General features: G+C 46.5%; 1 protein-coding gene across 1 annotated transcript in view; it reads right to left on the bottom strand.

Moving 5' to 3' along the window:
• Window positions 1-25413, bottom strand: part of LOC144175694 (uncharacterized) — a 39414-nt gene extending 14001 nt beyond the window's left edge. Inside the window, exons 1-2 of the mRNA XM_077704735.1 lie at window positions 25295-25413; window positions 24915-25190 (exon numbers count right to left, since the gene is read on the bottom strand). Coding sequence (XP_077560861.1) covers window positions 24915-25190; window positions 25295-25413 — 395 coding nt within the window. The remainder of the gene's footprint in view (window positions 1-24914; window positions 25191-25294) is intronic.
• Between the last annotated feature and the right edge of the window lie 726 nt (window positions 25414-26139).

Here is a 26139-nt window from a genome sequence, read left to right as displayed (position 1 = left end):
GCATTTCCTCGACGGACTGCGCCCTGGCGTCACTTGACATACACGACATGGCCGCAGACCAGCGAAAAGACCCCTGGATCGCGTCCATACTGCACTACCTGTCGAGTCCGTCCACCGTTTCGGCGTCCCGTGCACTGCGTCGCCAGGCCTCACACTGTGTTGTTCGTGACGACCTCCTGTATCGGCGCAACTATATCGCCGAGGGCCGCAAATGGCTGCTAGTTATTCCCCGTCATTTGCGTTCTGCCATCTGTTCGTCCTACCACGCTGATGCGCAATGCGCCCATGCTGGCGTCCTAAAAACATATCAGCGGCTGCGCATCCGTTACTATTGGCGCGGGATGTACACGTTTGTTACGAAGTACATCCGCTCGTGTCCCGAATGCCAGCGCCGCAAGTCTCCGCCGCAACATCCTACAGGACCTCTGCAGCCACTACCAAGCCCCGCGCGCCCTTTCGATCGCGTTGGAATCGACATCTATGGGCCCCTTCCCACCACAACTGCAGGCAACCGTTGGATTATTGTTGCAGTGGATCACCTTACTAGGTATGCGGAAACAGCCGCACTCCCCACCGTTACAGCCCATGACGTGTCACAATTCCTCCTTCAGAGGTTTGTTTTACGCCACGGTGCGCCCAGAGAGCTTTTGAGCGACAGAGGACGCGTCTTTTTGTCGGACGTAATACAAGCCCTGCTGACCCAGTGCCAAGTTGTTCACAGAAAAACTACAGCGTATCACCCGCAAACCAATGGGTTGACTGAAAGATTTAACCGCACGCTTGGCGACATGCTTTCAATGTATGTTTCTTCGGATCATTCAAACTGGGACTTAGTTCTGCCATTTGTCACGTATGCGTATAATACGGCGACACAGACGACGACGGGCTTCTCGCCCTTCTTTCTACTTTATGGGCGTGAGCCTTCCGGCACCCTAGACACCATACTGCCCTACCGACCCGACGCCTCCGAGTGCAGGCCCATTTCCGAGATAGCTAAGCATGCCGAAGAGTGCCGTCAACTGGCTCGATCCTTTACCGCTGCGGATCAAGGGCGCCAAAAATCTCGTCATGACGCTTCAGCCACCTCGCCTACCTATGCCACGGGATCTCTCGTGTGGCTGTGGATACCGTCCAAGACGCCCGGTCTTTCGCCGAAACTCCAAGCTAACTACCATGGACCCTACAGAGTTCTTGAGAAAACTTCCCCCGTCAATTACGTAGTTGAGCCGATCGCTGCCACGACCGATCTTCGTCGCCGAGGGCGCGAAACAGTGCACGTCCAGCGTATGAAGCCCTACTATGACCCCCTCGTCGTCGCATCCCCTTGAGTCGCCAGGATGGCTCCTCTCTTTGCCGGGGGGTGATTGTAATGAAGATATCATGGCCACTTCCTTAAATGGGTGTGTGCCGTGCACGTCTCGCGTCAGACGATGTATGTACTTGGATATGAGACATTCCGCCACAAGTGGGTATGTGCTTGAATCTGGGCTAGACAGCCCCATCGAGAGCGCTGTGCGCGAGACTGGTGCCCCCGACCCGAGAGCTCGCTTGGACGCGTTTGGACTCCGCGATAGTCAGGCCTTGATTTGCCTTCCTGCCAATAAACCCCACTATAATATTCATAAAAGGTGCTTGAACAATTTTACGAGCATGGATGGAAGTGCAGCATCCTTTATAAAACCTGCAGTGCCAACAAATATTCACGCAATGCGGTTGGCTGGTGACGCCATTCGGTTGCAGGCACAATCCATCGATTCTAAGCATGTCATCGGTGGCCTCCCTGATGACGCAAAACACTGTGTGACTGGCGTTATAAACTGCTTACCCTTTGACAAAGCACCTTCGTGTCCCATCGACAAGGGAAAAGATGGTCTGAAGAGAAACTAATGGGCCCGGATAGCCTTCTTCCTCCAGACGCGCGCGCTTACGCGACGACCCGATCATCGTCCCGCCCTCCATTTTGGATACCCCGTCGCGCCACCTATATTCGCTGGAAAGTGCGAATAAAGCGTGGTTTTCAGTTTACCATTCTCAAGAACTACAGTAGTGTCTAGGAAGTTCACTTGTTTATCCGAGTACTGACATGAGAACCTAATGGTCGTATGCAAAGAATAAAGATGCGAAATGAACTTATCTAGGGCTGTGCAGCCGTCCTCCCAAAAATGAAGACGTCATCTATGTATCGAAGGTAAACCTTCGGTTTGTGGGGGAATGACTAAGAGGGAAGCTTCAAGTTATCCAATCAAAATGTTGGCGTAGGTGGGTGCGACAGGAGTGCCCATGCTGGTTCCAAAAACTTGCAAGTAGTAAGATGAGTCGAACTCGAAGTAGTTGAGAGTTAGAACTAATTTTAGTAAAGTAATGTAGGCTTCCAACGCATGTTGGTGCCGGTTTTCTGCTAAGGCCTTTGATGTAGCTTCTATTCCTTCAATGATGGGAATGTTCGTATAAAAGGGCGGAGACGTCGAGCGTGACCAAAAGGGCGTCATTGGGTATTTTCCCATCATTGTTTATTGCTTCCATTATGCGGAGGAAGTGTGGGGTGTCCTGAACAAATGAAGAAAGAGAAGTGGGAATCTCTGCCAAATGGTGATTCAGAAACACAGAGAATACTTCCGTAGGGGTGTTATTAGAACCTATGGGCCTGCCCGGAATGTCAGCTGAGAATAATGCTTCTGTGAGGACTTTATGGATTTTGGGGAGAAGGTAGAAACGTCCTGCTTGCTTGTTCGTCGGTCTCATGAAGTTTAGTTCTGTTGTGGTGATTCATTCTCTGGCCAGCAGACCTGTGAGAGTGCGAAGGATCGTTTGACTGTATTCGTTGCTGGGATCATGGTGTAAAGGTTGGTAGTGGCCATGGTTGTTAAGCTACCTGAAGGCCTCATCCTGATATTTTTCCATTGGTAAGATGAAAATGCTACCTCCTTTCTCTGCAGGTTTAATGATTCTGTCCGTTCTGGCTGCTAGGTTATTTAAAGTGACTTCTGAGGTGGTCAAGTTTTTGCGTTTATTTGATTTCCTTGTTGTCATTATATTTGCCCTTGCCTCCGTACTAGATGCAAGACCTGCAAACATATGCAGACGGATTGCATTGTCAATAGCACTGCCAGAGAATACGTTCACAAAATTATTTCAAGCTTCACGTGCAATTCTTCTAACATTGTGTATATGCTATAATGCTCATTCTGTAGGAAGCAGCACATTGGAGAAACGAGTCAACCTACGAACTTACGCCTGAATGGTCATCGGTCCAACACCCACGACAGTGCCTCCATAGCAGTCGCGCAACACTTCAACCACCCGAACCACAATTTCAATAATCTCAACCTCTATATGCTGCAGTCAAACTTTAAGTCTCCAAGGGACAGGAAATACAGACAATCGTAGTTAATCCATAAATTCAATTGCCTGGAGCCGGCTGGAATCAATGCTTCGAAAGGCAGCTTAGAAACCTTACGGTATCTCATTCAAACCAAAAAATAATGCTCTCACAAAACGTGGGCCTCTCCATTCGCAACAACCCTGCCTGTGCATCCCCAAAGCTGTTACTTGAATACGATTTCGGTCCTTCCTTTTTTCTTTTTTTTTCTCTTGCTTCTAGCCGATTTAAACATACCACACGCACTAGCATCCCTCGACCTTCTGCACACACACACACACACACGTAAAAATGAAAAAGTAAAAAAGAAAGAAAACAGAAGAGAAGTCCTTGAATCCACCGCAAAGCTCGCCGGGGATGGCATCCGCACATTCTCCTTCCATTCTTCTACGAACACTGACATCCACACTCGGAATTCTTCGGACTAGATGGGCTGTTGTGGTTTACGAGTTTTCTCCCTCACACACAGTTCAGTAACCTGGTAATTGCACCCCGCAGACGCCGCCTTCAGACGCAAACTTCCCGGAAGCCTCCTTTGAGGTCGCCCGGCAACGCGGCAGCCCAGCTTAAACCATTCCCCCCTGCTACCCCCTACACTCTTGTAGTTTACCCTATTTCTCTCTTGCGGGGTTCTGTCCCATTCACTACACCTCCGTTTCTGTCTCACTATTTTGCTCCTTTCAAACGTCCGTTTACCCACTCTGCTGTCCTTCTTTCAGCCCCCCTCTTAACAGCCCCCCCCCCCCCCCCCGTCTCTCAAATTCAATTTCTATCTATAAAACAGTGTGCCTGAGATGAACCCTGATGCCTCGAAAAAGACAACCCTTGTCGAAACGTCGGCAGAGGTCTGAGGCCGCTACCTTCTCCAAAAATAATTTCCACCTGGTGACCATCTTCAAAGCCCCCTCGTTCTCTGGATTTCATCTCCGAAGATGACGGGAGAAGGTAAGCAACCTCTCCTGTCTCTGGCACACGTAGCTCTAATTGGAGACAGCCACTTCAAGTACATTCAACATCACTTTCCGTCTGGACAACATGCACCGTACTTAGATTCTAAAGCGGCGCCTCAACCCAGGCCATTAAGAAGCTCATAGATGCCGCCCCACGCAACATCACGCACTTCATACTGTACTTCTTAACGACTTAAAATAAAACAGCGCTGAAAACACTTTCGTAGCAATCAAATCTCTCGTACTAGATGTTCAGACCAAACTATCCAACGTGGAGATAACACTGACAACAGTGCTTCCTAGAATTCAAAGCAATCACCAGCCACCCACACATCAGATACACAGACTCATATCAAACTACGAGCGAACAGTTACGCTCAACGACACCCTCCTCGACCTAGAACTCACCCAACAAAGCGAGGGCATCATCTACCACACAGAAATCTATCATGACCCCCAGGGACATCTGGCCAAAGACGGTTTACACCCTAACTTCCGAGGTGTTTGGATAATGGCAGAAACCATTAAGCACAGGCTGAGCAAGTCGTTTGGTCTTACACTCTCCTCTACCGTCACCACCGGCCAGGCAGGGGCCAGCACGGAGCAACAGACCGAACCTGATATTTCCAACAGTAGCGAGCCACCCTGTCTTTCCAAGAACCCCGCATGCGACGCGATCACACTAACGGCAGATGCAGCCACAGCACCAGCAGAACAGCACGTAGGAGAAAAACATCCCGACCCACCAGAGACATATCACGCTCAATATACACGCAGACACTTACGCGCACTCAAACGCAAACAAGCAGCCAAGCAGACATCGACGTGGACATCGCCCCTGACAGCCCCCCTACAACAGACTCCGAACAAAAAAGAACCATCCCGTAGGTTCACCCGCAACAAACGAAAATGACCTCCAACGAGCGGACCCACCCCTGGCGCCTCAAATTCCACGCTTTCCGCAGGGTCGAAAACTCGCTGGCAAACACACCACAGATTTCACCTCAACCCCTATTACTCTTACCTCCGATCCAGGAAAATCCCTAAAGGCCTCCGCCTTCAAGCTATTTGTTCCCTTGGAGCTCTCCCCCTTCAACTAGAAGCTAAATGGCAGGACACTTTGGAGCGTCCATCCCTTTCTCTTCTAGAAATTCTCAGAGAGCACTGTGACAAAGAACTTAATTTTTTAACTGAGAATATTGAAATCATTCCACTCACTGAGCAAAAAAAAAATTGAACTTGATGATTTTAGAGGCTGTTTAGAAGGCTGTTTAGAAGGAACACGAGCTGTACAAGAAAAAGAGTTAAATTTGAACGTTACCAGCTCCTTTTACCTGTCACACATTGCACCGTTGAACCTCCTGTTCTCGCTGAGCATGACGACGTGGCACTAAATCAACTGACATTCCCCGCAGATACATCATAGTCTGCTACGGTGGAATTCTTCCCTTCCGACAATAATCAAAATGTAGAATCCAGCTCTCACAGTACGTGTAACAGCAACATGACACCTGTTCCCGAACAGAATGTTGCATCCGCCTCCCCCATCACGTGTAACATTATCGACAACCGAAAATCAACTCCGTTTAACAACACCCTATGAGAAAAGGGAGATTCAGCCTATTAAGCGTGTATTCAAGGTGCGCGCGTCACATCGAGGAAAAGCTGCGGCAATTTAAAAAAAAGTGGTCTATAGTTTCGGGGGCCTTGCAGAAAGGGCATTGAGGAGAAATGTACTTTCCAATCGCGCGCCATCAGCCGCAAAGGGTTCGCACAACATCCGAAAGATGGCGACGAGTGTACTGGCCAGGAAGACGCAGTGAAACATCCCCCTCGCGAAGGGCACGATCAAATGCAGAGCATTTCCTAGGGCGCACGACATTAAGTAGTTTACGTTACGTTAATGTTGTTGCACTTGTGGCAACTGCTGACGAGAGAGCGCTCGTCAGCAGTAATTTGAATGAGTCAAGGATATAAGGCGCGTTCCTAGCCTCCCATTCTGTGTCGCCTTTGTGGCGCAGTGGTTAGACCACCATGTGCATTGCGTTCCGCCCGCAGGGTCGAGGGATCGAAACCTGGCGCCAGATAGTATTTTCTTTTTATATAGTAGGGACAACGACGGTGCGGACTACGGACGTCAACGCGGGTAACATCGTGAGTTACATTTAAAAATTATCCTAGAACGAGGCGTCACTTTCTGCCCTACCAATAACGACGTGAATGAATACGAGTTACACAAGGATCTCACCGAATTTTCCCGCAGAATGAGACTGAAGGAATTCTTTTCCGGTACAAACAAGAGAAAGAAAAGCCAAAGAAGAAAAGAAACAAAAAACAAGGTTATTCCCCCTTCTCCCGTGGCAACAGGGGTCAAAGAGGGGTCAAAACAGGATGTGCGCATGCACGTCTTTGACAGAACAGGATATGCATGCGCATATCGTGTTTTGACCCCTCTTTTACCCCAGTTGCCACGGGAGAAGGGGCAATAACCTTGTTTTTTTGTTTCTTTTCTTGTTTGGCTCTTTTGTCTCTTGTTCGTACCCTGTGACTGTGGGTTGATTGTTATCCTCCGTACATGTTTATTCACTTTTTCTCTCTTTTTCCTCCCTCTTTCACTTCTCTCATTCTTTTGCTGCCCACCAACCATGATCCGATTGTACAAACTCTCCCTTCCCTTGCCCTCGCCCTTGCTACATTTTCCGTATACATATATATATATATATATATATATATATAGTTAAGAGAAAAGGTTTCTGGCTATGAGGTTAGCTGTACGATAGAGAAGTCAAACTGAAAAACATAACAACATTTATTCTAACGTTTCGACCGGGGGCCGGTCTTTTTCAAAGAAAAAGACCGGCCCCCGGTCGAAACGTTAGAATAAATGTTATGTTTTTCAGTTTGACTTCTCTATCGTATATATATATATATATATATATATATATATATATATATATATATATATATATACAAGAAAAGAAAAGTTTGAACAAGGTAAAAGCACGATTGTTGCCAACGTTTCAGCAAACAGCCTTGCTTTCGTCAGGGCAATCTCTCGCCTGGCTGGCACGCTTTATATAGGGGTAGGTCCCCAGGTGAGAGGGGAGAGGTAAAGAACGAAGTGAAATTAAGAAAGCGGATTAGTTTGGGAGTATGTCGGGGGAGATATTGAGGGGCAAAGAAGGTTGTATAATTTAAACCGCGAAGTAGGTCACAGGGAAGTTAGCCGGTTTTTGATATTCGGAGAATTTTCGGAGAGAAAGGATGAGAGGGAGTTTGTTGACCCGCTGCGGGTCAACGCTGCGGGAAAGGTTCTCAGAACTGCCAGAAGCAGACGAGGCGGTGAGAGTGGGGTCCATATCAAAAACTATCTGCAAGCCTCAGGTCAAAAGAAAGGATAGAGAAGGGGGGAAAATAACTAGGTCAAGGAAAAAAGAAAAAAAGAGAAAAAAAACAGGGAGGGAAACCACACAAACCCACACACAAAAGAAAAACCAATGACCCGGCAACTGAAGTGGCACGTGTCACCCACGGCAACATTCCTGGAACAGGTCTGTCCTGAAACTCAAAAACGAAAAGATAAAGCTAGAGTGACGTAAGGTAACGTTACAGTAAAGTTAGACGTACAGTTAGAGTGATAGAGTACGATAAAGTTAGAGTGACGTAGAGTGCTTTGAAGGCCATGTTTTAGCTGCTAGTGCATGCTAAAACATGGCCCAAAGCAACCAGTCATAGCCAGCTGCTCCCGCCCCAGTTGCAAGACTTGCAGGCACCTGCAGACCGACTGCATTGTAAAAAGCACAGCCAGTAATTATGTCCACAAGAATAATTCAACTTTTACGTGCACTTCATCCAACATTGTGTATACGTTGGAATGCTCAATGCGCCACAAACAGTATATAGGCGAAACGAGTCAGCCTATGAGCCTACGTCTTAATGGTCACCGGGCAGATACTCTTAACAAATCCTCCTTAGCTGTAGCGCAGCATCTCAACCAACCAGGCCACAATTTTGATGACCTTAAGTTGTATATACTTCAGTCAAACTTCAGGTCTCATAGGGACAGGAAATACCGAGAATCCTCTTTAATTCTCAAATTCAACTCCATGGCACCTACTGGAATTAATACGTCTAGGGGCAACTTGGAATCCTTGCGATATTCACCGGGAATACAGAAATAGGCAATGTCTTGGATATACCTTATCCAAAGACTATTACAGCTCCCTCTGGTCCTTACCTGGTCACCTAATTTCTTTCCTTTTTTTAATTGCTTAGCGTCTAGCTTAATACTCGCCCGAATCCCTCCAACCTTTCTTTTGGAATTGCATTTTATTTATTTATTTTCTAACTTTTTTTTACTCCGCGTGGTCTTGTGCCCGTACGTCACTCTAACTTTATCTTTTCGTTTTCGAGTCTCAGGACAGACCTGTTCCAGGATTGTTGCCGTGGGTGACACGTGCCATTTCAGTTGCCGGGTCATTGCTTTTTCTTTTGTGTGTGGGTTTGTGTGGTTTCCCTCCACGTTTTTTTTCTCGTTTTTTTCTTTTTTCCTTGACATAGTTATTTTCCCCCCTTCTCTATCCTTTCTTTTGACCTGAGGCTTGCAGATAGTTTCTGATAAGGACCCCACTCTCACCGCCTGGTCTGCTTCTGACAGTTCTGAGAACCTTTCCCTATGCCCCGCAGCGGGTCAACAAACACCCTCTCATCCTTTCTCTGCAAAAATTACCCGAATATCAACCACCGGCTAACTTCCCTGTGACCTACTTCGCGGCTTAAACTATACAACCTTCTTTGCCCCTCGTGTTCAAGCGGACTCTGACGCGGTACTGCTGGCGCTGCCATCGACGGTACTTAAGCAGGACCACGCTCATCGCTCTCCACTTCGGTTGGCAGCAGCGGCTGTGGCAACAAGCTTCTGCCGCTAAACCAACGCATCTCACTACGCAGGTTAGTTTTCATTCAATTCAAACTTTCCACCCAACCCATACTGCCACACCTGCTGCTGCCAACCTGGTGTATTTTTGTGAACCATGGTAACGAATGTGGAATTGTCGCGGGAGGTTGACACACTTCGTAAAGAAGTGATTGAAATGCGGAAAAGCTTAGAGATGTTCAGCTCTCTGTATGAAAAAATGAAACAAGATCAGGAAGCACTAGCAAAGGACAACAAAGCTTTAAAGAAAGAGAACGAGCACTTGGCCAAAAGGCTTGCAGATTCGGAGCAGTACTCTCGAATTAATAACATTGAGATTAAAGGCATACCATGCACGGAAGACGAGGACTGCAATGACATTTTGCAAAAAATAGGGGACAAGATTGGGTGTCCAGTGACTCCTGCAGACATTGACGTGGCCCACCGCGTGCCCGCGAAGAAATACAAAAACATAATAGCCCGATTTTGCCTTAAGAACAAAGACGGCTGATTTCATCAGCAAAGCTAGAAAGGCTAGGTTGACTACGTCAGACCTTGATATCCCACTGACACCTGCCGCTCCAGTGTTCGTCAATGAACACTTGACGCCAGACAACAAGCGCCTTTTTGCGCAGGCATTGGCTCTAAAGAAAGAAAAAAACTGGAAGTTTCTTTGAACCGATGGTTGCCGCATCAAGGCTAGGGAAAGAGAGGACAGCCGGGTGTGTGTTATCGGAAGCGCGAGGGACCTGCCTAAAATTTGCTAAATGGGTCAAAACATGATTGCCTCAACTTGATAATGGGTTACGTGCCTTCTGAAATAAAACCATTAGTGTCAGCTAAGAAGCCTGAAATGTCCTTTTTCCATCAAAATGTTAGATCGCTACCAAACAAAATAGACGACTTGACCTTGCTAATCGACAGTCTCGGAGTGCCGTTTTCAGCAATTATGTTAACTGAAACTTGGTTGACGCCCACAACGCACACGTTTAAGATTGCTGGCTATGAATCGTTTTTCTGTAGTCGTCAAGACAAACGTGGAGGCGGTGTCGCGCTATTGCTCAAAGATGATATCGCCGCTGAGCCCGTAGACGAATTCACCAATATAACTCCCGACTACGAGGCGTTAACAATTCAGAGACAGAAAAACGTGTTTTTCGTCGTGTATAGGCCACCATCAGGTGACGCAACCAAATTTCTCGAGTTTCTTGAAAAGCTTTTTAACCATGTTTTAGTAGAAAACATCAATCTAATCTTAGGTGGTGACGTCAATATAAATATGCTTTCGTCTTCCCCGCTACAAAAGGATTTCCAATCTCTGATCACATCTTATGGGTTTTCAAACACAATATCTACTGCGACTCGCGTGACTGTTGAAGGCGCATCCCTATTGGATGTATTCATCTCAAATATTAATATTGATTCATTAGAGGGTGACGTAGTGTACACTGATATTATTGATCATCTGGGTATCATATTACTAGTGAATAGAATCCACTGCGTAGCTAAGAGAACTAAAAAACCAGTTTTCTCTCATTCAATTACTACAAATAATCTCGAAGCATTTCGCCGAGCTATTGCTCAAGAAACCTGGGACAGCGTTTTCCGGGCAAAAGATAGTGACTCTGCGTACACTGCTTTCATGAGCACTTTCAAAACGTTTTACCACAAACACTTTCCCAACAAAAAAATACCAAGGTCATCCAAAGCACGAAAACCTTGGCTAACACCTGAGCTTCTTGAAATGGTGAAACAAAAACATGCCTTATATGCCACATTTGTGAAATCAAGAGATCCAGCTCTGCTAAAGCAGTTTAAGCAATATAGAAACAGTGTAACAAATCAGCTTAGGGCTGCTAAGGATACTTATTTCATGGGAATGTTTAGTGACCCAGCCAACCAAAGAAGTGAGGTAGTCTGGCGAAAATTGAATGGTCTATTAAAGCCAACTTCTAATTCAGCTATTCCGGATGTTCTGTACCATAACGGACAGAAACTATCCGGAAATGCTATACCTTACGCATTTAATGAAATCTTCTCATTAAAACCTTCGTCTAGTGATCATGACGCACTAAACAGCTATGCTCAGTTCCTTCCTACAAACACGTTTAATAACACTCTATTTCTTGCCCCGACTAGCCCCTTAGAAGTTTTTTCTACCTTTAGCGATATATCTAATAGCCGGTCTCTGGACACCGATGGTATCCAGATTCGCCCCGTAAAGTATGTGCTTGATATTATATGCCCTGTGCTCACCCATATTTATAACCTAGTATTATCCACTGGCATGTTTCCCAAACAAATGCAGACATCGCGTGTTGCTGTCTTCAAGCACGGTGATAAACGGGCACTGAACAATTATCGACCTATTTCTATCATTCCAGTGTTTTCGAAGGGTATCGAAAAATTAATTCAAGTCAGACTGCTATCATTTTTTATACGCCACAATTTATTACAAGACTTTCAACATGGGTTTAGGAAGCATCGCTCTACTGAAACAGCCCTCTTGACTCAAAAAGAAATAATTATAGATGCTTTCCATCGCCAACAAATGGCTTTAGGTATATACGTAGATTTTTCCAAAGCATTTGACTTAATCAATCATTCTATTCTTCTTGGCAAATTGGAAAACTATGGTGTGCGTGGAACAGCGCATGCGCTTCTAAAATCATATCTTTCGAACAGAACACAATTCGTAGATAGCAACAATGTAACATCTTCGAGGACGCCGGTTGTTGAAGGTGGGCCACAAGGAAGCATTCTAGGACCAATTTTGTTTTTAATTTACATAAATGACATTGTAAATTGCACAGACAACGCCACATTTGCTTCATATGCAGATGACACGACAGTTTTTATTACAGGAAATTCGGAAACAGATAGAAGTGAAGGCCAACAAAACGCTGTCTAACATAGATGCCTGGGCCTCGGTAAATTCTTTAAAAATTAACCCTTCGAAAACGCAAGTTATCTTGTACACGACTAAAGGAACAGCCGCAAAAAAACTGAATTTATTTCTGGCCTCTCAGCAGTTAGAGATGGTGGATTCAGTTAATACTCTTGGCGTACATTTCTCGAAGCACCTTGCATGGAATGAACATGTTAAGACCTCCATTCAAAGTTGTCCTCCGCAATTGGAGTCCTTGCACGTATGCGACGCATTCTCCCTACAAAGGTAAAAATCATGATTTACAATGCATTGGTATCATCTCTGCTGCATTACTGCAGCATAGTGTGGTGTACTACTGGTGTCACAAATTTACGCAAGCTGTATTTACTGCAGAAAAGAGCCATACGTCATATTGCTACCGTGCATTATACTTTTTCAACAAAACACCTGTTTCCACTGTACGAAATCCTTCCTCTGTTTTGTTTGTATGATTATCGGTTAATGTTGTGCTACAAAGCTTTCGTTAAGTATGGTACCGATACCATAATAAAACTTGCTAAGCTAAAAGGCAACACAAGTGTTCGCATAACAAGGCACAAAGAAATGTTTGCTGTACCCACACCTAGAACAACTTATGATGAGTAATCTCTGTCTTACAAACTACCTTCCTTACTAAATTTATTAAACCATGAAGATTTTGATCCGTCATATAATCCAAATTATCTCGTCAAACGCTTCGCCCAGCTTATTTCATCCTGGGAATAGTACAAGCCTTGAACTTTATTCCCTTTTCTTTTAGATTGCTGCTTTTAGTGTTCACGTCACTTCATGACTATGCCTATGAAATTTTCTGTACTGTTGTTACGTTATGTCACAAAAGTTTTGTATTACTCGATGTTATGTAACATTTGTCAATTTATTTGCATTCATTCTTCCTGATTGATCATCGTGCTGCTGTTTTGCTGACCTTTAATGGGGTCGGGACCTCGTCAAGCTGCTCCAGCTTTTAGTCCCGTACTCTTCCTTTTCAAAGGAAATAAATCTGTTTGATTGATTGATTGATATCTCCCCCGACATACTCCCAAACCAATCCGCTTTCTTAATTTCACTTCCTTCTTAACTTCTCCCCTATCACCTGGAGACCTACCCCTATATAAAGCGTGCCAGGCAGGCGAGAGATTGCCCTGACGAAAGCAAGTCTCTTTGCTGAAACGTCGGCAACAATCGTGCTTTTACCTTGTTGAAAGTTTTCTTTTCTTATATATATATATATATATATATATATATATATATATATATATATATATATATATGGATATAATCTCTAAACATAAAATCTTCTACAGAGCACGCGCAAATAAGGTAAATAGTGACAGAGACACACGGCAAAAAAATTAACAATAAAAGTGAATATAATATATATATATATATATATAGTTGCAAGAAACAGTTTCTTGGACACCGGTCAAACTTATTAAAAAAAGGGGGGACACACGTCGAGAAAGGAATGGTTTTTAACGTTTTGGCCGGAGGACCGGCCTTCGTATATATATATATATATATTCTGAAAAGATAAAAACTCACCCAGAGCGCGAAATAAATGACGTTAGTAGAGACAAACGAGAAAGACGTAGAAAATAGAAATAAGTTTACTGACGTTTCAGGGAGAGGACTCTGAAGAAAGGGAGTCCTCTCCCTGAAACGTCAGTCAACATATTTCTATTTTCTACGTCTTTCTCGTTTGTCTCTGTCTCTACTAACCTTATATATATATATATATATATATATAAATATATATATATATATAGCGAATCAGAATATGAAATGGGGGGATCGTTGAAATAAGACAGAAATAAGAGTTGGCAGTCAAGAAAACCTCGGAAAGCAAAGCGGAGCTGGGATAGGTCATTGAAACAGATAAAGAATTTGGAAAAAAAGAAAGTGGAGAAAAAATTCCCGCCAGGTGGGATCCGAACCCACGACCTCCAGAATACCGGTGTGGTGCGATAACCACTACTCTGCCGGCGGGGCGATTTTCCCCTCCACTTTCTGGGGTATTTATGTTAAGCTTTTTTGTTTCCTGTGCTTGGGGGTGGTAGCCAGCGCCACTCGGACTACTCGGGGTGAAGGGGGGCTTCTTTTTAAACTCCGGGCCATGTCTCGAGTGTCTACGACATGTCAAGAGTGGTCGACCAGCGTTGAACCCTCTTAAGCTTCCTGTGGCACCAAGACTGCCAGAACAGAGGCCCTCGCTATGCATGTAGCGAATCGGAATAGGAAATGAGGGACTGGTTGAAATAAGACAGAAATAAAAGTTGGCAGTCAAGAAAACCTCGGAAAGCAAAGGGGACGATGTGGTACGTCATTGAAACAGATAAAGAATTTGGAAAGAAAGAAAGAAAGTGAAAAAAACTCCCACCTCCCCTCACGGGAACCCCTGTGTAGATGCGACGCATAGGCGGAGCGCCCAAGGCACCGCGTTTTATAGCGCGCATAACGTTGAGGGGACTCCGTAAGCCGGTCCTAGTCGATGGCGACGTTGGCGTACTTGTAAAGCGGCGTGGACTCTAGGTGTTTGAGCCAAGCGTGGATGTTGCTTCGCCGGAGAACGGCACACCGGTTATATGCGCAGTGCGCCCGAAGGAGAGGAAACCGCGGAAGAGAGTACTGCACATGCGCCGGCCCCAGCGCGTCTGCCGCGGCTATGACGCAACGTGCCGCGGCTATGACGCAACACAATCCAACACAATCCACTTTAATCCAATCCAATCCAAATTCAAGCCAAGCCAAGCCAAGCCAATCCAATCGAATCCAATCCAATGCCCCTAGCGAGAGAGTGTTCGCTATCGGAGGAGAGGGGGTGAGCGGCGGAGAGCGCAGCTGGCGCGGCGAGGAGAATGGGGGAGGGGTGGACAACGCCGACGACAACGACGACGACGACGCCGGAGGGACAAGGCGAGTGAATCAGATGCTCTGCATCTAAAAATGCCCGCCAGGTGGGATCCGAACCATCATTTCACCACTAACAAAGCTTCTCAGCAGCGACAGCGGCATTTCGGCTTGGTCAGCGTCCTGTGACGAGGCGTTTGCGACACTCCGTCGTCTGCTCACATCGCCGCCTATACCTCGACATTTTGACCCGTCTGCTCCAACAGAAGTCCACACAGATGCTAGTGGTATTGGCCTTGGTGCCATGCTCGCGCAGCGAAAATCTGGCTTTGCGGAGCACGTCGTTGCATACGCGAGCCAGGACGCTGACAAAGGCTGAGTCCAACTATTCAGTCACTGAAAAAGAGTGTTTGGCCATAATATGGGCATTGGGAAAGTTTCGCCCATACTTGTATGGCCGCCGATTTGATGTCGTCACCAACCACCACGCACTGTGCTGGCTGGCCTCCCTCAGAGATCCTTGTGGTCGCCTTGGTCGACGGGCTCTTCGGCTCCAAGAGTACAATATCAACGTCGTCTACCGTTCAGGCCGGAAGCACTCAGACGCGGATGCCCTCTCGCGCTCTCCGCTGCCGGCTGACGTGTCTTACCTCGCCACTACCGACTGCAGCTTGTCGTCTCTCAGTGCTACTAACTTGGGCGCTGAGCAGCGGAAGGAGCCATGGATAGCTTCCATGATCAGCTTCCTCTCCGGTGCGTCAACTGCCCGTGTATTGAGGGCCCTGCGACGGCAGGCTTTTCACTTTCAACTGTGCGACGAGCTGCTTTACCGCCGAAATTATTTCTCGGACGGTCGCAAGTGGCTTCTGGTTATTCCACGCCATTTGCACCCAGATATATGCGCTTCATTTCATGGCGACCCGAGCTGCGCCCATGCTGGCGTCATCAAGACATACGAGCGTCTCCGCCTCCGTTATTATTGGCGTGGCATGTACAACTTCGTACAGAAGTACGTTCGCTCGTGCCCGGAATGCCAACGCCGCAAGTCGCCACCTGCTCGCTCGACCGCTCCACTGCAACCACTACCCTGCCCGGAAAAACCCTTTCACCGCGTTGGGATCGATCTATACGGGCCACTGCCTCCTACAGCTTCCGGTAACAGATGGATAATTGTTGCCGTTGACCACCTGACAAGGTATGCTGAAACTGCTGCACTGCCCGCATCCACGGCTCGTGACGTCGTCACTTTTCTACTACATCATTTTATACTTCGGCACGGGGCGCCTCGGGAGCTCCTGAGTGATCGAGGACCGGTCTTCTTATCGGAAGTCGTGAAAGCCTTACTCGTCGAATGTCACGTGGTTCATCGGACAAGCTCATCATACCACCCACAGACGAATGGGCTCACGGAACGATTCAACCGCACCCTGGGCGATATGCTTTCAATGTATTTGTCATCTGACCACTCCAATTGGGACCTCGTGCTCCCATTTATAACGTACGCCTACAACACGGCCACACAGGCGACGAAGGGATCTTACCCGTTTTTCTTGCTTTACTGACGTGAGCCGACATGCGCCTTGGACACCATACTCCCTTACAACCGCGATGCCACAGAATACACACCGGTTTCACAAATGGCTCAGTACGCCAAAGAATGTCGACAACTAGCCCGTTTTTTACAACTGCTGACCGACAGCGCCAGAAGCATCGTCGTGACGACTCCACCGGTCCTAAGACGTTTGATCCTGGTTCGCATGTGTGGCTTTGGGTGCCCTGCCCAACACCCGGTCTCTCCCAAAAATTGGTGGCCAAATATCACGGTCCATACAAGGCCATTGCCCGCACTTCGCCAGTGAACTACCTTGTTGAGCCCGTTACTCCGTCCTCGGATCTTCGCCGCGGTGGCTGTGAAACAGTCCACGTTGATAGGCTCAAGCCTTACTACGACCCGCTCGTGTCGACATCACCCTAAGTCGCCAGGTTGGCTCCTTTTGCACAAAGGGCGATTTTAACGAGGGAAATGAACAAATGCAATAGACGCAACATGCCATCAAGACATCGGGGTATGTGCCTCACCAGCATAGCCCATATAGGATTATGCCAAATCCCCACACGGGGATATGCGGCAAAGAGGTGTCAGGGAAGACGATGAACCCCAGGTCGTGCATGCGCCAGAAGAGCGCCTGGTGATCGCAACGATCGCAACGCTCAGACCTGCATTATCCATCGGCTTCGCTCCTGCAATTAAACAACCTCAACCGGAAACCGGCGTGTCGGCTGTCTTCTTGACAATATATACATATATATATATATATATATATATATATATATATATATATATATATATATATATATATATATATATATATATATATATATATATATATATATATATATATATATATATATATATATATATATATATATATATATCTATATATATATATATACGGTCGAACAAAAGAAGTTTCCAATGGTCCAGAAAAAATATCAAAAAGTAGAGTCCGACGCAAGTCTCAAAAAACAAAAAGAAACATGTTTACTAACGTTTCGACTGGTGGTCCAGTCTTCATCGGAGTAACATTTACAGTACACTGCAGAACGCTTTTATAGGTGCGTGTGGAGAGAGGAGGAAGTTGCGCTACAGTGCGCCCTCTTTGAAAGAAATCATACGTCAAAGAAATCAGTGGCGCTCGCTACCACCCTCAAGCGTCAGATACACTTCTAGTAAATACAAATAGCCTAGAAAGTGAAGGAGAACACAGTCGCCCAGATAGCCGAATTGGTAAGGCATTCGATATGTAATCGAAAGGCGTGGGTTCGGTCCCCACTCTGGGCGCGTGTTTTTCTTTCTTTCTTTCTTCTGTATATTAAAAAAAATGTTTACTTCATTAACCGTAGTGAAAAAGAAAAGAGACTAACTACACCCCTATGCCTCCTTTGGCGTTGTAGACTGCTGCCCTATCTTTCTGTATTTCCTCAACGAGCCCCTCATTTCCTTACTATATTATTCGGCGAAAGCCTAGCGAGGGTCTCGGTTCTGGCAGCCTTGATGCCTAGGTAGCATAAGAGGGCTTCTCGCCAGTTACCCGCTCATGACAGGCTGTAGACGTTGGAGTCACGCCCCGGGGGTTGAAAAGAAGGTCCCCTTCTCCCCGTGTAGTCAGAGTGGCGCTGGCTACCACCCTCAAGCGTCACATACACTTCTAGTAAATATAAATAGCCTAGAAAGTGAAGGAGAACACAGTCGCCCAGATAGCCGAATTGGTAAGGCATTCGACATGTAATCGAAAGGCGTGGGTTCGGTCCCCACTCTGGGCGCGTGTTTTTTTTTCTTTCTTTCTTCTGTATATTAAAAAAATGTTTACTTCATTACCCGTAGTGAAAAAGAAAAGAGACTAACCACACCCCTATGCCTCCTTTGGCGTTGTAGACTGCTGCCCTATCTTTCTGTATTTCCTCAACGAGCCCCTCATTTCCTTACTATATTATTCGGCGAAAGCCCAGCGAGGGTCTCGGTTCTAGCAACCTTGATGCCTAGGTAGCATAAGAGGGCTTCCCGCCAGTTACCCGCTCATGACAGGCTGTAGACGTTGGAGTCACGTCCCGGGGGTTGAAAAGAAGGTCCCCTTCTCCCCGTGTAGTCATAGTGGCGCTGGCTACCACCCTCAAGCGTCAGATACACTTCTAGTAAATATAAATAGTCTAGCAAGTGAAGGAGAACACAGTCGCCCAGATAGCCGAATTGGTAAGGCATTCGACATGTAATCGAAAGGCGTGGGTTCGGTCCCCACTCTGGGTGCGTGTTTTTCTTTCTTTCTTTCTTCTGTATATTAAAAAAAATGTTTACTTCATTAACCGTAGTGAAAAAGAAAAGAGACTAACCACACCCCTATGCCTCCTTTGGCGTTGTAGACTGCTGCCCTATCTTTCTGTATTTCCTCAACGAGCCCCTCATTTCCTTACTATATATATATATATATATATATATATATATATATATATATATATATATATGTATATATATATATATATAGCGATTCAGAATAGGAAATGAGGGACTTGTTGGAAATGAGACAGAAATAGGAATTGGCAGTCAACAAGAAGACCTCGGAAAGCAAAGGGGAGGATGTAGTAGCTCAAGATAAAGAATTTGGAAAATAAGAAAGTGGAGAAAAAATGCCCGCCAGGTGGTATCCGAACCCACGACTTCCAGAATACCGGTCTGGTGCGATAGCCACGACGCTACCGGAGGGGCTACTTTATCCTCCACTTTCTGGGGTATTTATGTTCAGGTGTTTTTGTTTCCTGCGCTTGGGGGTGGAAGCCAGCGCCACTCGGACTACTCGGGGTGAAGGGGACCTTCTTTTTAACCCCCGGGCCGTGACTCGAGCGTCTACGACATGTCGAGAGTGGCCGACCAGCGTTGAACCCTCTTAAGCTCCCTATGGCACCAAGATTGCCAGAACAGAGGCCCTCGCTATGCATGTAGCGAATCAGAATAGGAAATGAGGGGCTCGTTGAAAATAAGACAGAAATAAGAATTGGCAGTCAAGAAGACCTCGGAAAGCAAAGGGGAGGATGTAGTAGCTCCAGATAAAGAATATGGAAAATAAGAAAGTGGAGAAAAAATGCCCGCCAGGAGGGATCCGAACCCACGACCTCCAGAATACCGGTATGGTGCGATAACCACTACGCTACCGGCGGGGCTAGTTTAGCCTCCACTTTCTGGGGTATTTATGCTCAGGTGTTTTTGTTTCCTGCGCTTGAGGGTGGTAGCCAGCGCCACTCGGACTACTCGGGGTGAAGGGGACCTTCTTTTTAAACCACGGGCCGTAACTCGAGCGTCTACGACATGTCGAGAGTGGCCGAACAGCGTTGAACCCTCTTAAGCTCCCTATGGCACCAAGACTGCCAGAACAGAGGCCCTCGCTATGCATGTAGCGAATCAGAATAGGAAATGAGGGGCTCGTTGAAAATAAGACAGAAATAAGAATTGGCAGTAAAGAAGACCTCGGAAAGCAAAGGGGAGGATGTAGTAGCTCAAGATAAAGAATATGAAAAATAAGAAAGTGGAGAAAAAATGCCCTCCAGGTAGGATCCGACCCCACGACCTCCAGAATACCGGTCTGGTGCGGTAACCACTACGCTACCGGCGGGGCTACTTTAGCCTCCACTTTCTGGGGTATTTATGTTCAGGTGTACATATATATATACGCGCGTGTGTGTATGTGTTTGCGTAGAGAGAGAGAGAGAGAAATGCGCGCCAATCCACCCGTTGAAGGTTATTCGAACGCGAAGCTCAAACGACACCCACAACGATTACCCAGGCAACGTCATTTGAATTTACACTCGTGGCTCTAAAACAGTGAAACCGGCGAGAAGTGAAATGCACTTAACTTCGCCCTTTATTATTTCAGAGAGATGTTTTTTGTAATGTCAAATACAGCGTGATCTATGAATGGTGGTCGGTTGAATTGTATTGGTAAAGAACATGAATGTCAACTCTTTTATAAAACGAAAGTAAGCTCAAACGCGGTGTTAGACGATCTCAGTTGTCCTCCGTCTCTGCTGCTGCCGACTCACGTGAAGAGATCGGCGGCAGAGATGCAGCAAAAGTGAGATGCTATGCGTTCGTGGGAGCTTCCTTTAATTTTTACCAACACCTAACCAATGTGCAAGGCGCGCACGCGGTCGCTACATGTGCCGTGGGCGGAGCGCACAGTGGTGCGAGAGGTTGTGTGACGCTATCACGTGGCATTCAGTGAGAACGCAGGGGGTAAACCCCAGATGTGCTAGGTGAGTGCATTTTCCGTGTTGCTGGTCTCCTCTGGGCTCGTACCTCAATCTGTAAGAGAACGGACCCACTCTGCGTTTCTATATTCGTTCCAGGATGTATTACTGGAGGTGCCAGCAACGCATTTGCTCACGGGAGTTTTCCGTTGACACCAACTTGCGTGACAGAACCCTTGGGGTAGAGGTACAAGCTTCTCTTTAAAAGGTTGTTGAAAGGACGAGAGTTGGCCTGAGATACTAATGTTAAGCATGGCACTTCCCAGTCAGACTAGGGTACGAGAAGGGATACGAGGTAATAGAAGTGACAATGAGCTAATAAATGTACAACAAACGTCTAACATGCAAGGGGAAAAAAACCCGACTGCCAATATTCCAATATACACCACATACCTCTTGTCTCGAACCTAGCCAAATTGGAGATATTACGATGCGGTGATAATTACCCCTTACCCTTCCGAACACTTCCACATACTGCACGACGCCAGGTTTATCGCATAAAATGCAGTCTATTTCATTTTTATGCTCCCCGTCCGGGCTCCTCCATGTCCACTTCCGGCTCTGCCGTTTGCAGAAGGTGTTCATGATGCGTAGATTATTTGGTTCTGCGAAACTCGACTAGTATGTTCCCTCCGCTGTTTCGACAGCCCGTACCATTGTTCCCAACTGCCTTGTCTCCAGCCTCATTCTTGCCTACTTTAGCATTGAAGACTCTCATAACTTGGGTATACTGTCTCTTTACTTTAGCCATTGCTGATTCCACATCTTCATAGAAGCGTTCAACTAGCTGGTCGTCGAGAAGAGATGGTCGTCGTGGCTGGATGTAAGTGCGTAGCCCTGTAGCAACTTGAGTTTGTATCTGTTATGAAGCCTAATTTCAAGACCGGCTGGCTACCCTTGCGTTAATGCTATGGTATTCTTCCATGTCGCCAGCTATGCTTTTATTGACTAGAAAACCCGCTCCCAGTTCTCTTCTGTCCACGAGATCGCGGTAAAATAGGACGTGTCATTTTTCAGCACCGAAAGGATTCACCTGTCCTCCATCCATTTTAATACCCTCTAATTCCTCGAACAATACCTCTAGACTCGCTCCGCCAAATAAAGTCCTTCTGTTAAACGTTGCCAGGTTCAGGGTACCACAGTGGGCTGCCCGGCTCCAGGGATTCTTAGCACCCTCTCCTCCGTCACAGGTCTGACCGCCGCCGTGGTAAATTGCTTCGGAGCCACTGGAGACTGAGGGCCGTTGGCCAATTTGCGTGTTCATTGGAGGTTGTGGCCATTACTACACCAGGGTGGCCAATCATGCTCGGGTGAGGGAGTGCGTTACCGGCAACGGTCTCTTGGATGAGGCCGCACCCGAGACCTGAATCTGCAGTTCCATGAACACGCGGATTTTTTTGAACTGGTGTAACATTTCCAGCACCGGAATCAACAACCACAGTCCTTCTGCACGAGAAGCGGATGCTCTACCTCTACGCCACCGCTGCACCTATTCAACTAAAGCTATTCAACAATGGACCATATTCACACGATGAATCAGGTGAAAGATAAGTGCGAGGAGTATACTGAGCCCTTATATATTAGCCTTCGTAGATTATGAGAAAGCATTTCATTCGGTCGAAACCTCATCAGTCATTCAAGCATTGCCGAAAAAGGCTGTACACGAGCAGTATGCAGGAATACTAGAGGATATTTACAATGGGTGCACAGCTACCATCATCCTCCATAATGAGAGCAGTAAAATACCTACGAGGAAGGAGGGCAGACAAGAAGACGCAAGATCTTGAATGTTATTCACAGCATGTTTACAAGAAGTATTCGAAACATTTGATTGGGAACAGGTGGGAGTAAAGGTAATAAGAAATATTCTCAGTAATCTCACGTATGCTGATAACGTTGCCTTGCTAAGTAACTCGGGGGAGGAATTGCAAAGCATGCTTACACCTGAAAACAATAAAGAACCGTAAAGAATTGTAGACCTGAAAACAATAGGCAGATAACTAAAGTAATGATCGATAATCTAGGGACAGCACAGCGGTTTTAGATATGTGGCGAGGCAGTGGAAGGGGTAAGTGAATATATCCACTTAGGTCAAGTTGTGGCCATGGATCCTAACCATAACGCAGAGGTAATTGGAAGGATAACAATGGAGTGTGCTGCATTCTGCAGGCATTCTCAGACACTGAATGGCAGCCTACTGTTGTTCCTAAGAAGAATGTGTATGACAGCTGCATCTTACCGATACTCACCTACGGGGCAGAAACTTGGAGGTTCACTCATCATCATCATCATCACCAGCCTATCTACGCCCACTAAAGGGCAAAGGCCTCTCCCATTATTCTCCAATTACCTCGGTCCTGTGCCAACTGTGACCAATTTATCCCCGCAAACTTCTTGATCTCATCTGCCCATCTAACTTTCTGCCGCCCCCTGCAACGCTTGCCTTCTCTAGGGATCCACTCTGTTACCCTTAATGACCAGCGGTTATCTTGCCTTCGCAATACATGCCCTGCCCACGTCCATTTATTCTTCTTAATTTCTACTAATATGTCTTTAACACCAGTTTGCTCCCTGACCCACTCCGCTCTCTTCTTGTCCCTTAATGTTACACCTATCATTTTCCGCTCCATTGCACGCTGAGTCATTCTCAATTTAAGTTGAACCCTCTTAGTGAGCCTCCAGGTTTCTGCCCCGTAGGTGAGTGCCTGTAAGATGCAGCTGTCATGCACTTTCTTCTTCAGGAACAATGGTAGGCTGCCATTCATTATCTGAGAATGTCTGCCGTATGCACTCCACCCCATTCCTATCCTTCTAATTATCTCTGCCTCATGGTTGGGATCCGGGGTCACAACTTTGCCTGAGTAGATATATTCGCTTACCACTTCCACTGCCTCGCCATCTATCTCAAACTGCTGTGCTGTCCCGAGGTTATTGATCATTACTTTAGTTTTCTGCATATTAATTTTCAGGCCCACGGTTCTACTCTGTTCGCCCAGTGCGGAAAGCATGTTTTGCAATTCGTCCCCCGAGTTACTTAGCAAGGCAACGTCATCAGCAAATCTGAGGTTACTGGGGTATTCTCCATTAACCCTTACTCCCACCTGTTCCCAATCCAACGTTCTGAATACTTCTTGTAAGCATGCTGTGAATAACATTGGAGAGATTGTGTCTCCTTGTCTGACACCCTTCCTTATAGGTATTTTACTGCTCTCCCTTTGGAGGATGATGGTAGCTGTAGACCCATTATAGATATCCTCTAGTATTCTTACATAATGCTCATCTACCCCCTGGTTCCGTAATGCCTGAATGACTGCTATGGTTTCGACCGAGTCAAATGGTTTCGACCGAGTCGACCGAGGCTCACTAATAGGGTTCAACTTAAATTGTGGACAACTCAGCGAGCAATCGAACGGAATATGATAGGTGTAACATTAAGGGACAAGAAGAGATCGGAGTGGGTGAGGGAACAAACGGGTGTTAACGACATATTAGTAATTTTAAGAACACGAAATAGACATTGGCAGGGCATCTAATGCGAAGGCAAGATAACAGCTGGCCATTAAGGGTAGCAGAATGGGTCCCTCGAGAAGGCAAGTATGGCAGGGGGCGGCAGAAAGTTAGATAGACACATTAGACCAAGACGTTTGTGGGGATAACATGGTCGCAGTTAGCACAGGACCGGGATAATGGGTATTATTGTGAGAGGCCTTTGCCCTGCTGTGGGAGTAGATAGTGTGGCGATGATGATGGTAATGATGACTACCTCTTGTCTATGAAAAACCCACCAAGATCCGATAATACAAAGGGGTTTCCCTTTGGTATAGTGTATGCACAATTTTACAACCAAGCTCAATTTTGCACCCAAGCGTGAGTGCACGGGCTCAAAATTCTTCGTTGCGACTCAAGGGGAGTGTCCAATGCTGTTTTAATAAAACTATAACGCAGCAAGGACGACTTAACTTTTTTTAGCTTTTTAAGCACACCGATAATAAAATTCTTGCCCTGACTGAGTTGGATTTTGCGCCCGAGTTGGAACCCGAGAGGGATGCGTCTGGAATCGACTGAGTTAATTTTAAAAACTGAACAACAACCTACCTTACCAAGTGAATGATGTCAGGTACGACGTCGAAGGTGTACCCAACTTCATTGTCAGCATCGTAGAAACTTCTAAACGGTGTTGCGCTGTCAAAGGTTGTGTCGTTTTCCCGGTATTCGAATTGTTCGTAGAGGGATAGATTCACATCATTATCGTCGAAATCTTTTGCCAGAGGTGCCTTCCTGTGTTGTTCTTGTTGTTCTTTGACGTGTTGAGGGAGGGAAAGGCTTATGGCAAAGCCCAAACCAAAGATGATAACTGGAAAGACAAGTCGCCTGAAAATAAAACGCAACACAATCACTAAACTGTGTCTCTCTTTGGCCACATTGAAGTGTTTTAAAATAACGGTCACTTATGCCACCCTAGGGGCGTTTGGTACCTGTACCCGACTGGGCACGCGCGCACGGGGGCACAGCGCGGCGGCATGCTCGTCACCTGAATCAACGCGTGCGTGCGCAGTCGTGTCCGGGTGGCCGCCACCGCCGCCACCGCCAGCATCACACGCGCTACCCGCGATGCTAACCCAGTCGTTTCATATTCCGAGATCCGTACGTTATTTCTAGGAATCCAGACCGTATTCCCACTAGTGTGTTTAAGCCGTAAAAGGAGCTAAGGGTGATGCATGGCTTTCGGAGGAGGCTATTTGAGGCCCAAAGTTGGGGGGAAATGTCGCAAGCTTTCGGTTGGAGCCCATACCGCAAATATTTGTCGTAATAGTAGCCTGCTAGCGATTGTTTATTCCTGGAATTTAAACCAACGACCAAACCTCTCTGTCTCGGGTTTTTTAAATAAAGACCAAGGAAAAATAAAGCCAATTCGACGTCCGCGATATCTTCTTTAACAGCGGCGCGAACTTCGGCATTGGCAGCCACCTCAAGCACAGTCGGGGATCCCTCACAACGCCACTGGCATAGGTATGTGCAGTCTTTGTTAAACGTTCGTAGGCCACGCCAAAGGCTTCTGAACCACGAAGTATTCAAACCGTCAACTCAACGTTTAAGAGTAACCAAAAGATTTTATGAGGCTAAGGAAAACAGGTGTTTTCCTTTCTTAACTAAGACGTTTCAGCTTGGCTCGAGAAATAAGCTCGCATTTTGAATTTTTCGCGGCCTATGCGCTTTCGCGATGGCTTAGAAACTTTTGACAAGTCGGCGTACTCGACTTTCAGTCGCGGAGGTCTGGTAGTTCATCAGTGCATATATGTGTAGTGCCAGTGCGCGCCGT

Source organism: Haemaphysalis longicornis, unplaced genomic scaffold (genome assembly GCF_048455015.1).
Source record: "Haemaphysalis longicornis isolate Haplotype H1 unplaced genomic scaffold, Haemaphysalis longicornis Haplotype H1 scaffold_3, whole genome shotgun sequence".
NCBI lineage: Eukaryota > Metazoa > Arthropoda > Arachnida > Ixodida > Ixodidae > Haemaphysalis > Haemaphysalis longicornis.
This window is presented reverse-complemented; position numbering and strand designations above follow the sequence as displayed.